General features: G+C 36.9%; 1 protein-coding gene across 1 annotated transcript in view; it reads right to left on the bottom strand.

Annotated features, from left to right (window-relative positions):
• The window catches only part of LOC120862866 (triadin-like), a 140,737-nt gene that overhangs the window by 41,791 nt on the left and 80,828 nt on the right, over positions 1 to 18,118 (bottom strand). Inside the window, exons 3-4 of the mRNA XM_040239008.1 lie at positions 12,363 to 12,524; positions 11,302 to 11,334 (exon numbers count right to left, since the gene is read on the bottom strand). Coding sequence (XP_040094942.1) covers positions 11,302 to 11,334; positions 12,363 to 12,524 — 195 coding nt within the window. The remainder of the gene's footprint in view (positions 1 to 11,301; positions 11,335 to 12,362; positions 12,525 to 18,118) is intronic.

Genomic DNA, 18,118 nt, shown 5'->3' with positions numbered 1-18,118 from the left:
TGGGTTGCAAAGGTTCTCACCCTGAGTGTGCATTAGAAGCACATTGTGGAGATTTAAAAAATACAACTCAAACTCTGGAAATTCTGAGGTGGGAAGTGATCTCGGATTTCAAATTAAAAATAAAAGTAAAAATTAGGTACTTTGGACATCTGTAACTTTCCTGATGGAATCAATTATTATAACAGTGACCCTCTTTTAGTCTTAGGAGCTAATCCTTTTCCAATATCAATACAAGTATTTGGGTGATACTAAACCTAATTTTCGCAGAGTCAAACACAACTGAGTGACTAAACACACAAACCTAATTTTTAGTTTCAAGAGTGGGTCTATTCCCTAAGCCTTGATAAAGTGCTTGTTGCATATTCCTGACTCCCTGATTGCTTGTAACAAGAGTATGTTACTCAGTATGGATCAATGAGTCAACTACATTGCTTTTGCTGAAACAGATGGGATATAGCACGAGCTCCTCTCTAGAGTTGTTAAAGTTAAGTAACTTTGGCCTCAAATTTCTGGTAACCATAATTGCAGCCAGGACAGGGAAGGTTGCCAGAGACTCAAGCAAACAAAGCAGACAAAGTAAAGCAGATTCAGTAAATGAGAAGAAAAGATTTACTAATAACACTATATAAAAAGCTGTATCTAGACATCCCTAACATAGAAGGCAATGGCAACCCACTCCAGTACTCTTGCCTGGAAAATCCCATGGACGGAGGAGCCTGGTAGGCTGCAGTACATGGGGTCGTGAAGAGTCAGACATGACTTCACTTCCACTTTTCACTTCCATGCATTGGAGAAGGAAATGGCAGCCCACTCCAGTGTTCTTGCCTGGAGAATCCCAGGGATGGGGGAGCCTGGTGGGCTGCCCTCTATGGGGTCGCACAGAGTCAGACACAACTGAAGCGACTTAGCAGCAGCAGCAGCAGACATCCCTAAAGCCCATTCTACTTTTGTAAATTTTAGTCACTGAACCAATAACCTTTTCCAGTAAGTCAGTCTGAAATGGGCTTTAGTCTTTTGTGGAAAAAAATAAGTTTAATTAAGACAACATTTGAATCTGATGCAGAGTTGAGAATCCCTGATGGTTTTTCTGCTTTGCTTCTTTTAAATCATTTGTTGCATTTTTCAACAAATCTTTCTAAAAGGAAAAACATAACCTGGAATAGGTAAAACTTTTAGCAAACTGCTGGCAATTCAATGCAGCACCTAGTGTCTCATGATGTTGAAAGAGGGAACATGCAGAGTCAGAGAGAGAAGAATCTAGAAAACATATAAACCTAACTCCCTCTCACTCAGTTCAGTTCAGTCGCTCAGTTGTGTCTGACTCGTTGCAACTTCATGGGCTGCAGCACGCCAGGCTTCCGTGTCTTTCACAAACTCCGGGAGCTTGCTCAAACTCTTGTCCATGGACTCGGTGATGCCATCCAACAATCTCATTCTCTGTTGTCCCCTTCAATCTTTCTGAGCAACAGGGTCTTTTCCAATGAGTCTGTTCCTCACATCAGGTGGCCAAAGCATTGGAGTTTCATCCTCAGCATCTGTCCTTCCAATGAATATTCAGGACTGATTTCTTTTGGGATCAACTGGTTGGATCTCCTTGCAGTCCAAAGGACTCCAACACCACAGTTCAAAAGCATCAGTTCTTTGGCACTCCGCTTTCTTTGTATTCCAACTCTCACATTCATACATGACTACTGGAAAAACCATAGCTTTAACGACATGAACCTTTTTCGGCAAAGTATGTCTCTGCTTTTTAATATGCTGTCTAGCTTGGTCACAGCTTTTCTTCCAAGGAGTAAGCATATCTTAAATTCATGGCTGCAGTGATTTTGGAACCCCAAAAAACAAAGTTTCTTACTTATTTCCCCATCTATTTGCCATGAAGTGATGGGACAAGATGCTATGATTTTAGTTTTCTGAATGTTGAGTTTTAAGCCAACTTTTTCACTCTACTTTTTCAGTTTCATAAAGAGGCTCTTTAGTTCTTCTTTGCTTTCTGCCATAAGGGTGGTGTCATCTGTACATCTGAGGTTATTGATATTTCTCCTGGCAATCTTGATTCTAGCTTGTGTTTCACCCAGCCCGGCATTTTGCATGATATGCTCTGCATATACGTTAAATAAATAGGGTGACAATATACAGCCTTGACGGACTCCTTTCCCAATTTGGAACCAATCTGTTGTTCCATGTCCAGTTTTAACTGTTGCTTATTGACCTGCATATTGATTTCTTAGGAGGCAGCTCAGGTGGTCTGGTATTCCCACCTCTTTCAGAATTTTCCACAGTTTATTGTGATCCACACAGTCAACAGCTTTGGCATAGTCAATAAAGCAGAAGTAGATGTTTTTCTAGCACTCTCTTGCTTTCTCGATGATCCAGCGGATGTTGGCAATTTGATCTCTGGTTCCTTTGCCTTTTCTAAAACCAGCTTGACCACCTGGAAGTTCACGTTTCACATACTGTTGAATCCTGACTTGGAAAATTTTGAGCATTACTTTGCTAGCATGTGAGATGAGTGCAACTGGGTGGTAGTTTGAACATTCTTTGGCATTGTCTTTCTTTGGGATTGGAATGAAAACTGACGTTTACCAGTCCTGTGGTCACTCCTGAGTTTTCCAAATTTGCTGACATATTGAGTGCAGCACTTTCACAGCATCATCTTTTAGGATGTGAAATAGCTCAACTGGAATTCCATCACCTCCACTAGCTTTGTTCATAGTGATGCTTCCTAAGGACCACTTGACTTCACATTCCAGGATGTCTGGTATAGGTGGGTGATCACACCATCATGGTTATATGGGTCATGAAGATCTTTTTTGTATAGTTCTTCTGTGAATTCTTGCCACCTCTTCTTAATATCTTCTTCTTCTAAGTCCCTATCATTTCTGTCCTTTATTGTGCCCATCTTTGCGTGAAATATTCCCTTGGCATCTCGAATTTTATTCTCACTCATAGACTCTTAAATTACTTATCCAATCTTATTTCCAAAAGGAACTACTTAAAATGGTTGGCCCACAGCTGAGTTGTCTCAGCCTTTTTATTCTCCGTGATGTTGGCACCAAAATTTAATCCTTTGCTTCCCCTGGCTTGCTGCTCCTTTAAGCTCCAGTGTTACTAGTATTATATCCACCATTCTGGCAATTTGATCTCTTGATCACCATTCTAGTTCCAGTTTGCTTTCCTTGGTAGAAATGAGCTCTTCGGGATCCACAATTCACTACAGCTGCAACTCCCTGCAAAATGAATCTCTGGATCATTCATTAGATATCACTTTACCTCAGCCTCCTCAGTCTTTTTCATTCTAATCCCAAGCTCCAGGCCCACTGTCTGTCTCTGGGTTTTGCTTCCTGTCCTCACAGGCCTGATCAATATTGGGAAAGACAAGCAGAAAATAAAGCAGTGAGTTCCTTCTGCAGCCTAAGGGGAATATGCAGTAGTGCAGTAATGGAGCTGAGTTTTGATCTGGACTTATTAAGATAAGCAGTGCAAAGATAAATGTATATACTTAACAGTGTTACTAGGGCCAACCTGGTAACCAATATTCTGGGGCTATGAATTTTAACAAGTTTAGTCACCTTTCCATTCTCCCTCCTTTTTTCAAGCGCAGTATTTTTCAGACACTTTATGTTCAGCCTGGTGTAAGGCACCGAAGCTGCCAGCAAAGATTGATGCATTGAAATCTCTGGCACAGAAACGTTTCCATCTATCTTACTCCTGATGACGTGATACAACCTTCTGAATGGCCTAATCCTAGAGTCTTGAATATTTATGATGCTCAAATTTCCTGGCTCTTTCTTATTCACCCTGACTGCAAAGAGCTATTGCAGATTTCAATAAAGTGAGAAAAATACACAATGAAAGAACTGAGTTTAAATTTACTGGACTCTTTTAACCCCAGGAGCTTTAGGGAAACTTTAAAACACGATTATAAGGAGATGTAATTTGTTTTGCTCTAAGAAGAGCCTCTTTCTCTGCCATTGGCATGCATCAGGAACAATCTCACAGAATATCAGCCTTCATATTTGAGTCCTGTTCAAACTTCAAGACAGCTCCTTGGTTCATAGAGCAAATAGTTGGGAAAAAAGGAAATTCAACATAATATAGAGGGGATTTGGGTTTTTTCCTTAAAGGCAGGTGATGATTTATCTCATATGGCCTCTATATCCCTGAAAAGGAAGACCAATTTTTCCTTCCCCCAAAAATGAGTATGTATGGTTCTGAAGAACTAAAAGTATTCTGCCTTATCTTTAAAGCTGAATGTCAGGAAATGACATTATAAGATGTAGTTTCTTGTTAAAGGGACAACTATTGTCTCCTAAAATCACATATTTAAAGGAAAATAAATGCTGTAATGATTATTATTATATACAAACTTACTACAGACTAAGGTTTAAGTAAAAATAAACTGTAAAAAGAGATAAGTATATCCATTATATTGTACTTAGACATGTTAGTACAAAAAAGTTAAAAAGCTTTATCCTCAACAAAAATTATACTTCTTATGAATGCTTATGCAATCTCAAAAATATGAAAGAAAAATCAATTAGGTTTGAGAGTAACCAGTATTTTACTTTTGAAAAAGAAATAGAAAAATGCTAAGATGCCTATGCTAAATAGACACATATTTTGAACTTTGTTTTAAAAATATCGTTTATTTAGCTCCTCTGCCCATTCTTTAGATTGGATTACTTGGTTTTTGTTGTTTCTACTTTGTTTTGTTTGTTTTTTAGATTCCAATAGATAGAACAAACTTGAGACTACAAGGGGCAGGGTGGGGTGGGGGCGAGGGTCAGATGAAATAGATGAAAGAGATTAAGAGGTACAAACCTCTAACATAAAATAAATGATCAGAGGTATACAATGTACACATAGGGAATATAGTCAATATTGTTTCGACTCTGTACAGCAACAAATAATAACTGGTTTTACTGCAGTGATCATTTCATAATGCATAAAAACAATGAATCACTATGTTGTATTAACATAATATTGTATGTTAATTACAACTCAATAAAATTTGTAAACTGTAATAATTTTTGAAAAAGTGATATTACTTTATGTTTCAGATGTAATTCTTGCTGTAGGTATATTTCATCTAAACTTTGGTGCTGCTGCTCACTTAATTTATGGAAAATGTTTGCTATGTTAACTAATGGGCAAAGTCAGCCTTTGTTTTCAAATTTCTTACTCAAATCAAACCTCAGTTCACTTCAGTTCAGTCACTCAGTCATGTCTGACTCTTTGCGACCCCATGAATCACAGCACACCAGGCCTTCCTGTCCATCACCAATTGCCGGAGTCTACTCAAACCTGCATCCATTGAGTCGGTGATGCCATTCAACCATCTCATCTTCTGTTGTCCCCTTCTCCTTCTGCCCTCAATCTTTCCCAGCATCAGGGTCTTTTCAAATGAGTCAGTTCTTCACATGAGGTGGCCAAAGTATTGAAACTTCAGCTTCAACATCAGTCCTTCCAATGAACACCAGGACTGATCTCCTTTAGAATGGACTGGTTGGATCTCCTTGCAGTCCAAGGGACTCTCAAGAGTCTTCTCCAACACCACAGTTCAAAAGCATCAATTCTTTGGTGCTCAGCTTTCTTTGTAGTCCAATTCTCACATCCATACATGACCACTGGAAAAACCATAGCCTTGACTAGACGGACCTTTGTTAACAAAGTAATGTCTCTGCTTTTTAACATCCTATCTAGGGACTTCCCTAGTGGCTCAGATGGTAAAGCATCTGTCTACAATGCGGGCGACCCGGGTTCGATCCCTGGGTCGGGAAGATCCCCTGGAAAAGGAAATGGCAATCAACTCCAGTACTATTGCTTGGAAAATCCCATGGACAGAGGAGCTTGGTAGGCTACAGTCCATGGGGTCACAGTCAGACACGACTGAGCGACTTCACTCACTCATAGGTTGGTCATAACTTTCCTTCCAAGGATTGTAAGCTTCTTTTAATTTCATGGCTGTAATCACCATCTGCAGTTGATTTTGGAGCCCCCCACCCCCAGAAAAAAGTCAGCCACTGTTGCCATTGTTTCCCCATCTATTTGCCATGAAGTGATGGGACAGGATGCCATGATCTTAGTTTTCTGAATGTTGAGCTTTAAGCCAACTTTTTCACTCTCCTCTTTCACTTTCATCAAGAAGCTCCTTAGTTCTTTACTTTCTGCCATAACAGTGGTCTCATCTGCATGTCTGAGGTTATTGATATTTTTCCCGGCAATCTTGATTCCAGCTTGTGCTTCCTCCAGCCCAGCGTTTCTCATAATGTGCTCTGCATATAAGTTAAATAAGCAGGATGACAATATACAGCCTTGATGTACTCCTTTTCCTATTTGGAACCAGTCTGTTTTCTTTTTTGTTTTTTCACAAGGAGTAAGTTTGATTTGTTCCATGTCCAGTTCTAACTGTATGCAGGTCTGGAAGCAACAGAAAGAACTGGACATGGAACAAATCAAATTAACTCCTTGTCAAAAATAAAAATACTTTTACTTTTAAGTTCAAAAAAATTTTAACAGGTACTTTTAGGAAATTATTATGAAAGTGATAAATTTTATAATATACTTAGAAGATAAATTATTAAAAATAGATGAAAATGCTTAAATTATTTGGATTTAATATAATAAGCTCATTTTACAATAAATTATACAATATAACAAATCATTATTTTACTGCACATTATTTTATTTGAACTAATGTCAGGTAAAATTTTGAATTGTTTATAAAGCTAAGAGTATTTTTGAAAGTTTGATATTCCAGAAATATATACGTGAGGAATATACTAAATTCTGATGCTTCACTTTAGGGAATAATTTTTAAAGTTTTAAATATAAAAGAAATAACTCCAACAAAATTGTTAGGTATCATGAAAAAAATTTATAGGCAAAAGAGAATATATATTAAATCCATACATTTACATATATTTATTGAGCAACTAGCATTTAGTGAGTTTTTTGTTAATAGGAGGTACAAAATACATATAATGAATAAATGTTACATAATGTATTATGTGTGTATATATATATATATATGTGTGTGTGTATGTGTATATGGTCAGTTGCTCAGTCATGTCTGACTCTCTGTGACCTCCTGGACTGTAGCCTGCCAGGCTCCTCTGTCCATGGAACTTCCCAGGCAAGAATACTAGTATGGGTTGCTTTTTCCTACTCCAGGGTATCTTCTTGACCAAGGGATTGAACCCATGTCTCTTGCATCCCCTATATCTCCTACATTGGCAGGTCAATTTTTTACCACTGAGGCACCAGAGAAGCCCACAAATATATACATACATTCATATAAAAATATACATGAACATACACATAGTGAATTGGTCCTGCAAATAGTATATAATTTAATTTTTTGTCAGTGAAAGTGTTAGTGGCTCAGTCGTGTCCGACTCTTGCAACTCCACTAACTGTAGCCTCCCAGGCTCCCCTTTTCATGGGATTCTCCAGGCAAGAACACTGAAGTGGGTTGCTGTGCCCTTCACAAAATATTAAGCATTTTATATTAAATAAAATATGATAAGGTCTGACTTCAATTAGATTAAATATTTCATAATATAATTACATAAATAAGGCTTTAAATTTCTTTTTGAATCATTCAGAATTAGTCTGAAATGAATCACAGAAATTTGACATCCATGGGTTTGTTCAATACGTCTTTAACAGTTTGGTTGCCTTAGAAAATATCCAGTTAAATTTAAAAGAATCATTGTTAAACTCAAACTGCTTTGGTTGTTTCAAAGTACTTTTGTTTTGTCATACTTCCTGGGAACAAATATTGAAAATAACTGAAAAGAACTGCTTACATTTAAAATTTTAAAAGCCATTTTTAGCTTTCAGTATTTATTTCCTATGGATATTCTTTTTGTTTTGTTCTCAAGGGACTCTCCCTCAAGAGCATTGCATTCTTTCACATTATTCAGCTAAATAAAAGGCAAAATCATGAAATGAAATTTGCCATTGCTCCTGTATTCCACTCTACCTTATTTTTGACTTCACACCATCCCATCAAGACACAGAAAAACTGAGTATCAGCAACACCACTCTCCTTTAGCGGATATATGCAAGACAGGACAAGGCAGCCTACTGGTCTCTCTGGTTGGCATTCTAGCAATTTGATGATGGGTGAAAGACACTTCTTTATTTTGTAACACAGAATAAGTATTTGATAACTCTGGAAATGTTCTCAGGCAGATCAGTTTTAGGAAAGCATAGAAATTAATTTGATTCCTTTAATGCTATTGGCAGTCATTATCCCTCAGAAGATGGGGTGATAATAACAAGTCCATGTTTACCCTGCTGTGAAGAATACTACTGAACAGGGGGATTCCAGGTAAACCAAGCACTCCCACCATATATAGCATGGTATTGTTCTGGAAGATGTGATTTACAATGGTACTGGTTTTCATAGTTAGAAGTTTTAAGTAATCAAATGATAAAAATATATATTTTATAGTGATTCGGTGCCTTTGATCCTCATCCTGGAGTGTTTGGTAACAGAACTTAATATTTAAAAATTTTGACAAGCTGAAAAATAAATATGTGTAAAGAATATAAAGACACTAGGTTTAAGGCAGGAGGAGAAGGGGATGACAGAGGATGAGATGGTTGGATGGCATCACCAATACAAGGGACATGAGTTTGAGTAGGCTCCAGGAGTTGGTGATGAACAGGGAAGCCTGGTGTGCTGCAGTCCATGGGGTTGCAAAGAATCAGACACGACTGAGTGACTGAACTGAACTGAACTGAGGTACTACATTTAATATCCTAAAGCTATATTTATATATATAAAATAAACCACAGAGGAGCAGATTCTAAAGCATCATCCATATTAATAACCTGTTTAATAATCAATCCTATAAACCTGAGATTATGTGACTGGACAATTATTCCTTATCAAATTAGAACTGCAAACTTCACTCATAAATAACAAGGTAATTGATTTTTCATTTTGGTAAAAATAGCTAGAACTGGACAAATGAAACCAACATTTTTAGCACATATAAACAAAATGTTTCTCATAGACACAGGACAGTTAAATAAACATGCCACAACCTCATATTTAGGTAGTATAAAATGGCTACATATTATTCAATTTATCTGAATGGGAAAGAGTACTAATGAAAAGATTAATACTCATTTAGACAGGTAAAAATTAAATATTTTTAGAGAATATAATTTTAGATTATAGAAAAATAATAAAAAAATTCTTAAAACACAATTTTAAAATGTGAAATTTATAAAATAATCCATAAGGTAGAGATAAGCTCATAGAATCTCTCCCCAAATAATAATACAAAAATATGCTTTTAAAAGCAGAATATGTATTACAAATGTTTTGTAAGTTAATACATGCTGATTAAAAACTCATTGTTTCTATGATGATTCTACAAAAGAAAAGGTTTTAAATAAAATATGTTAATTGTAGTGAAATATATTTCCTTTGGTCCACTTCAACTAATGGTTGTTATTATATACGTTCTGTAACAAGGTAGGGGGAGAAGGCAATGGCACCCCACTCCAGTGTTCTTGCCTGGAGAATCCCAGGGATGGGGAAGCCTGGTGGGCCGCCGTCTATGGGGTCGCACAGAGTTGGACACGACTGAAGCGACTTAGCAGCAGCAGCAGCAGCAGCAACAAGGTAGGGTGTATAACATGTTTCTCTAAATGCCCATTTTCTCATGTAACTCTGTGAACAATAGTATTAAGAAAATATATTCAGGTGATTTTAGTCAATTCTCTTTCTAGTAATCTTTGAAGGCATTAGTGTACGTGTTTTTAAACATACATAACCCTTAGACTGTTTGAACTAATGATCGTTACTGACATTTATAAAAAGCATCCTAAACAATTATTTAATAGTTTCTCTGTTGATTTGATAAAGCAAGGCAATAATTTAAGAAGCAATGAACAGCTTTATGTACATTTGACATTTGTGGCAAACATTTTAAAAACTTAATAATCCCACCAGGAAATTCAAATCAAAAGTAATGAACAGATTCTATTTTAAATACTAGATATTGATTTATGAAGAATGTGATCTTATATAATATTCTCATAGAATTTAATTTATAAGTAGGAAAACATTTATCCTCTTTTCCACATCTAAATAGACTAAATATGTACATAAATGGTAATTTCCAGACTATGATTAGTAACTCATTATATTAAACTTTGACTATGTTCTATGCACTATCCATTGGAGATCAGCTATAAAAAGACTTTACTTTTTACTCCAAGAAGTTTATAAACTAGTCTGGAGTCTCTAAACCCAGATTTGATGACAAAGTCTGAGTTCTTGGGTTCTCATGGATTTGTTTGTAGCGAAACCCATCCTTTCTCCTCTCAATAGCTTCATAAACACTTTCATTTCTAGATGGCATTCTCACATTTGAGTTTCACTACTTAATTTATCATTTATTGGACAAGTTATAAATTCAAATTTTCCAAATTAACATACATACACTAAGCAGATTTTATTCCAAACAGTGAGGTGATCATCATCTGCTGCTGCTGCTGCTAAGTCGCTTCAGTCGTGTCCGACTCTGTGCGACCCCATAGACGGCGGCCCACCAGGCTCCCCCGTCCCTGGGATTCTCCAGGCAAGAACACTGGAGTGGGCTGCCATTTCCTTCTCCAATGCATGAAAGTGAAAAGTGAAAGTGAAGTCGCTCAGTCAAGTCCAACTCTTAGTGACCCCATGGACTGCAGCCTTCCAGACTCCTCCATCCATGGGATTTTGCAGACAAGAGTACTGGAGTGGGGTGCAATTGCCATCTCCAATTTGTTATAGGGAACAATAACTAATTGCATTAAGAGTGATTTCTATGTTTCTCTCTCATACAAAATAAACCTCAGGATAATATACTTTGCCCTTAGACATAATTCCTACCCCTTCCTGTAAAATCTCTGAGTCTTTTTCTTCATGGTTCTAACTCCCTTTCCCAGTCATATTGCTCCGATCTTTTGGATTTGTGACCATTCCATTCAGTGACTGAAGACCTTGATTATTCCTTCAAGGGATCCCTGTGAACCACATCCAACCACACTCACATGCCTCAATTGCTTTGTGAGGACACATGATATATATTGCCTCCAAGATTATTCTCCTCCACATTATATCAGCCACATTTTCCTATAGTTATCATCTAAAATTAAATAAAATACTGATAATAACTGAAGAAAAAGAAAAAAACAAATTAAGTCCACAACTAAGTAAAATCTATTTGCGTCATGGTGAAAATCAACATTACCATAAAAAATACTTTTTTGTGCAGAGGTGAAACAACTAACCTTTTTTTTTCAAGGGAGGCTCCTCTATTTCTCCTAAATGAAGACAAAAACAGTAAATTAGAAAAACTTTCAGCAGAGCATAAAATTGCCTCTCAATTTCCCCATTTTCTTTTGTTTATTCTTTTATAAAACATCTATTAATTTTGATAATAGTAGTCTATATATTACTTTGCCTCCCAAATTCCAAGCTTTAATATATACTTTGCCTATGTACATTTATTTAAGATAGTTTCACTTTTATGAGTTCAGTAAAATTGTGGCAGTTATCCAAATTATACATTATGGTTTGTATATCATGTTCATTTCAGTTCTCTGCTGTTCATCTCAACCTCTGACAGAGGCCAAACAAATACAATTTAGACAAAGTCGTAGAAAGGGCTAAAATAATTAGAGCTTCCTGGTAGTCAAGGCTGAATACATAAGTTCTGATGAGCAAAGCTGATCTTAAAAATGTCATCTAAAAGGCAGAATCACAAGGCTTGTTCTTTCCACATCCACTCAACAGAAGTTTACCTGTGGTTTAAGTTTGTTATTTCCTTTTGTTCGTTTATATATAACAGAGAGTAAATGGGTTAGTTGCATAATTGCTGTGACATTTACCTCCATTTGTTTCAATCAATTTACTTTCATCATGATTTTAGTAGGATTGCTTTCTGATATTTATGAATACAAATTATATGTATAACATATATATATATGTATATTTAGTCTTACTATTGTTATTTCAAACTTGGGAAATAGTAACTATTTCTTTCCTGAAAAAGCATATAAATGTGAGTTTCTATTGTGGTTTTGTAGGTTTGCTTAATAAATCTCTCTGTACTACTCTAATACAGCATTTGACATCTTTGCCATAATGGCAGATAATCCATAAGTTGAAAGCCATATAAAGACCAATGTACTGAGTTTGGCAGCCTGTCGATAGGCTGTTTGCACTCAGAAATGGGTTCATTTTGGTTTAGCTTGACCCAAGTGCACACTTGTGCAGAAACGTAAGCTAATTATTATCATGCGTATCAGATAGCAGTCCCAGCAGTTGGATGTCTCCGTGCTCTTTGTACCTTTATCAGTGTCCTCTGCATCCTCCTCCTCCTCTTCATCACCCTCGGATGAGATGATGTCAGACAGCAAAGAAAAGAAGCCGTAGACCCAGTCCGTGGTTTCCTCCACAGCATCACGTACAAGTTTTAGAGGATCTGAGCCAATCTTGGAAATAGAGCTTGCTAAAAATAATTAAAAACAAAGAAAAGTTTTGCAATTATTCCCAAAGAAACCAAGAAAAGCTGTTTTTCCTGATTTATTCTTTGAACGCAATAAATATGTCAACTTCATTAATTTAAATATTGCTTGGCAATAGTTCTTTTGCTCATAAAGAGAAATTAATTTTTGTGGTGGTATACATGTGTGTTCAATTAAAAAGAGAAGTTATTGGGTACATCTGGTACCAACCACTCTAGGGTTACCCTTGAGAAGTTTATAATCCAAGTAAGCATTCAGCACAGGGAAAAATTAAGAATGAATTAAAGCAATGTGTATTATGTTATCCAAATTGTAGCAATCCTGAGTTACAGATGTTCTGTGGAACAGAAGAAATCATTGTTGGTCTATATTGTACTGGAAAGCATCATGGAAAAATGGCTCTGTAAATTTTTAGACAAACAGTAAGTTCTGAGTTGACTAAGATAGCTGTGACTAAAGTAAAACTGATAGGTCCATTTATTATGATTTGTGATACATCAGGAAATACCTAGAATTGTCAAGGTAGTAATCATATCAAATTCCAGCTAGATTCAATTGTTTTATCTTTGTTAGATATCCCAGGACCTAAAAATTTAAAAAAAGCATTTGAACTGCTAGTAACTTCAGTGGATAGTATTAGGAAAAAACTGAAGTCTGTAAATCTTCCCTTTCTTATATCCTAAGGGGTATAAACTGTTTGTAAAATGAAAGATTAAAAATGTAAGCAAGGAAATAGACATATTATGGGTTTCCAACATGTTGTTATTCTCATTCCAGCTACACGAAAATTGCTCTGAAGGAGTAAGGGTAGCCTTTAGGATCTGATTGAAAATGTGATCTAGCCAGAAATATGGTCTGAGTTGTATCTGATTTTTCAACAATCTATAATTAACTTTTAGATTTATGTTTTTTCTTAATTTTAAAAACTACTTAAGCTTTTCAGGGATTCTCTTCCTTTGATATCTTAAGAGACTAGAATTATATCAACATATTATACTATCTAAAGGTTACGTATGCCAAAATGAAGCTTTTACTCTGATTAAGATAGGAAATCATTGGAAGGTCTGAGCAGAGGAAAAAGTGGTTTGATTTATATAACTTCATTTGCCACGTTGCGGATGGAAAGAATGCCAGGTTGGAAACAGGAAGATAAGTAAGGAGCCGAGTGAAATGATCTATAATCCAAGAGGAAGAAGATGGGGATCTCTGTATCGCCCATACAGAAGGTGATAACTGTGTGTGATGAGGTGTGATTGGATTCTTAACGTACTTAAAAGACAGAATTGATGGCACAGACTGACAGTATGGACTGCTGGATGTGAGAGAAAGAGAGAGGTATGGAATAACTTCAAGGCTTTTGGATTGAGACACTGGAAGAATGGAACGATTATTTACCAAAATGCGGAGAACTAGAGAGAAATAGGGTTTGTTGGGCAGAGTATTTAAGTAGCTAATTTTTAAACTTGTTAAATTTGAGTTGTTGACTAGACCTTTCGGTGGCGATGTAGCCATTTGTGTAGTTTAATCTGATCTACAAAAATAAAGTTCTAGTTGAAGATGGAAACTTGGAAGTTCAACAGAGAATAGAAAGAACTCAAAGCGATGTGATTGTGGAGCCCTAAATGGGAAACCTTAAAAAAGAAGGGCTAGCTTTGCGGTTTAGAGCTAAGATGGCGCCTGGCGGAAGAGATGAGGGCGTGGCCTAAGTTGTCTGTCAAAACTTTTGATTGGCTCTCTTGATTTCCGTGCATGTGGACAGTGCGTGATCACCATAGGCTCCTGTTATAATGATGGCACATGACGATTTGACCTTTAATGTGATTGGTGCAACTATGGAAAGTCCCTCGCAAACCCCTCCCTGCTTGCCTTTATAAACCAAGAGCTTACAGCAATAAAGCGGAACTGCTTAGACGGAACCCCTGTCGCGTCTGATTGTCTCTCGCCGAGGGGCTGGGTTGGCAGACAGCAGGCTCACCTCTCCTCGGGACCCCTCGGCTTTGCTGCCTCTCTCTTTCTGCGGAGCGCCCCCCGCATGTGATCACTAAGGAAGTGGAGCTAGGAACAGTCCAACATTTAGAAGATAGGCAAATCAGAGAGATGAGGAAAAATCATCAATGAATTCTGAGAAGGAGAGACGAGAGACACCCAGAGACAAAGAGACACACAGAGACAGATTGAGAGGAAAGAAAGTATAATGTACTGGAGATCAAGTCAAGAGATTGTTTCAGTGAGGATAAAGTGAGCAGTTGGCAAATGTTGCTGATAAGTCAAGAAAGACAAAGACTTAGAACTTTAGACTTAATGATGAGGATGTCACTGGTAACCTTCAAAGGGCAATTTCAGTGAAATACATTCAAGACCAAATGGGAAGAACTTACAGATAATAAATATATTTTACTGTAAAGTTAATGACAGAGATTGGGCAATAGTTGAAGGACTGGAACCATAGCGGGGTTTCCATTGTTTGTATTGTTCAAGAGGGAAGAATATTCTATTTTTATGCTGATGGGTAAGATCCCATAGAGAGGGGAAATAATATGAGAGAGGAGGTTTCTGAGCAAAATTTTAATTTTATGTTCTGTTTCAGAGGATTCACAGCACATCACAGGGATGCCAAGTTACAACTGGTTCCAGGGAAATGTACCTCCATGAATCAGTGACAGCGTAACTTTACTCTTTGGACTTTATTTCACTGCATTCTGGAGAGTTTCATGTGAATAAGATATGGTAGTCTGAAAGGTGAGACTAAAGCTTAGAGAAAGGAAACAAAATGGAATTTTATAATTGCAATTGAGAATTTTAAAAGAACTATATGTAAGAAACTGGATTGTCCTGGCACCATTAAAGGCATTTTTAGCAGTAGTATATTTTATATCTAATGGAAGAATATTGCAAATGGGATTTTTATGATTTGAATAGATTGAGACCATTTCCCCATTCCTCTTCTTTCTAAGTGTTCACTGAGGAACTTAACAATAAAATCCAACAAAATAGATAGTTTAATTATCCTTATGCTTAAATGCACTATATATATACTTTGCAGACATGCATATTGTATGGTTCTAAAATCATCAAACTGCGTTATTTTTATGAAAAAAATGCTGGCTTGAGACCAGCTTCTGATTTTCAGTCAAATGAACAACAACTTTAAAAACATATAGGGAAAGATATATCTCAAAAAAGATAGCAGTCCTCATGTTAATTCTGATTTCCTCTCTCAGACATCACATCCAAATTACATCAGTGGGAATAATATTATACAATGCAACTAAACCTTTTATAGATGCCTTCTTTTTAAATCATACTTTCCTACCTCTCATGTTTCCATGAGTTAAATTACATACACTATAAAAAATATAATCATAAAAATGGTAGTAGCTAACACTTTTAGGGTGTATATTACCTGTCAGTAAGAACTTAAATGTATGTTAACTCACTTTTTCCTTTCAAAAACGCAGTGAGGTAGCCATCTCTATTTTAAAGACAAAATTGAGACAGAGGGAATGTAAATAAGATGCCTAAGGCTACATAGCTAGTCAGTAATGGAACCAGATTTTGCTCTCTCCAGATCATGACTCAACTACTACACAATACTGCTACCAAAAAAAAAACAAACAAAAATGTGAATTCAAAATGGGTTCCAGAGTATGATGTATTTCATACAACATCTCAGCAAGACATTGCTGAGGCACTGAGACCCTGGAATAATCTCCCTGCTTCCTGAGCTTCTGTTATATGAGATAAGAAATGTTTCTCAATATTCAACTCACTCTTAATTGTCTCTTAGGTTTCTTAAAGAAAAATATACCACTGAATGCAAGGCTCCTTATAATCAGTAATTGGATTCTTGGCACTGATAAAAGAGTGCCAAGAGATGCAAGAGAGTCAAGGAAAGGTTTTAAGTTAAATAAGATTTTTATTCATCCAGTGTCTTTGAAGCCAAACTATATAGATACTTCATTTCTAAATGAGAACATACACAGGAAATTAAATTAGTCATCTTCTCTGTGTTACTCCTAAAGAACAAAGTTTGTGGTTTCATCATTATCTTTTACCATCAGTCTTACATATAATTGGCTCTTCTCTATCTTTCAAATCCTGAGAAGCATCAGCAAATGACAACATTTACAAGCATACAAGCATGGGCTCTGAGTTCAGAATGATAGTGTTCAAGTTCAGCTCTCCTATCTAGTGCTGAACTGTGCAATAATGAAGAGAGAGACAAAAGGAAAAGTGAGTAATAATGCTTCTGCCTTTATTTAGAATTTTGTTCATCCCAAATTTTTGCATTTAACTTTAAATATTAGAGATGGTATTAAAATACTGGCATCTTAACTACTGAGTTGTTTGGAGCCTCTTAAATTTGGCAGCCAGAGTGAGTGCTTTATTTATCTGACTTAGTCCTAGTGTTTACACCACCTGCATGCTGTGTGGTTTTGAGAAAATTAACTTTTGCCTTATCTATAAAATTCATTGATATGTCTCCTTTTCTGAAGTCACTGGTCTAAACTAAGACCTCAACCCAACCCCTTATGCCTGTTGTCTTTATATTTACCCTTCTCATACCTCAATTTATAATATGTCCAGTTCTGGCAAACAGTATTATACAGTATGATACAAAACCAAAGTACTCTGTGCTTCAGTTTGCTAGAATGAAAAATGATAATAAGAGTACCAATACTTCACAAGGCTGACATCAGTATTACATGAGATAATACATTCAAAGCACATCAGAAAGTGCCTGGTGATTAATCAATGTCACTGTGGGAGAAGCAAGATTGCCTTTGAATTTTGAATAACCCAAGGGCTCTTTCCAGTTTGCTATCTGGGGCTAGTGGCTTCTCCTCCCCTCAGCAGCAGGCACCATGTATCATCTCATCATTCTCAGGGTCTCCAAATGTTGCACGACTGTCATTTCCAGTAGCCCCTGGAGTATTTGGGCCTGCATGGTATCCATTCCCAAAGGAGTGACCCCTCCAACTATAAGGCCGACCTCTTGCATTCCTTAAAGAAGAAAAGAGCAACAGTGTCTCTCTGAGCCACTCCACAGGGTGGACAGAGAACCAGGCTTGTAGGCGTCTTCTGACTCTCTGCCCACAAGTCTCTGCCAGATGCTATTTACTGAGCTTCATTCAACCTTACTATACACACACTCTTAGGTGTAAAGCACCTACAATAAAGTAAAATGTGTAGCAAATGTTAGATAATTATTAATTCAACTGCAAGGAGGTCCAACCAGTCCATCCTAAAGGAGGTCAGTCCTGGTGTTCATTGGAAGGACTGATGCTGAAGCTGAAACTCCAATACTTTGGCCACCTGATACGAAGAGCTGACCCATTGGAAAAGACCTTGATGCTGGGAAAGATTGAGGGCAGGAGGAGAAGGGGACGACAGAGGATGAGATGGCTGGATGGCATCACTGACTCAATGGACATGGGTTTGGATGGACTCCGGGAGTTGATGATGGACAGAGAGGCCTGGCGTGCTGCGGTTCATGGGGTTGTGTCTCTTTGCAACACGACTGAGCGACTGAACTGAACTGAACGGACTGAATTTTCAGAATCATCTAACTCACACA

The sequence above is a fragment of the Oryx dammah genome, unplaced genomic scaffold (genome assembly GCF_014754425.2).
Source record: "Oryx dammah isolate SB20612 unplaced genomic scaffold, SCBI_Odam_1.1 HiC_scaffold_4, whole genome shotgun sequence".
NCBI classification, from domain to species: domain Eukaryota; kingdom Metazoa; phylum Chordata; class Mammalia; order Artiodactyla; family Bovidae; genus Oryx; species Oryx dammah.
The sequence above is the reverse complement of the archived record's forward strand: the minus strand, read 5'-3'. Positions and strand labels throughout refer to the sequence as shown.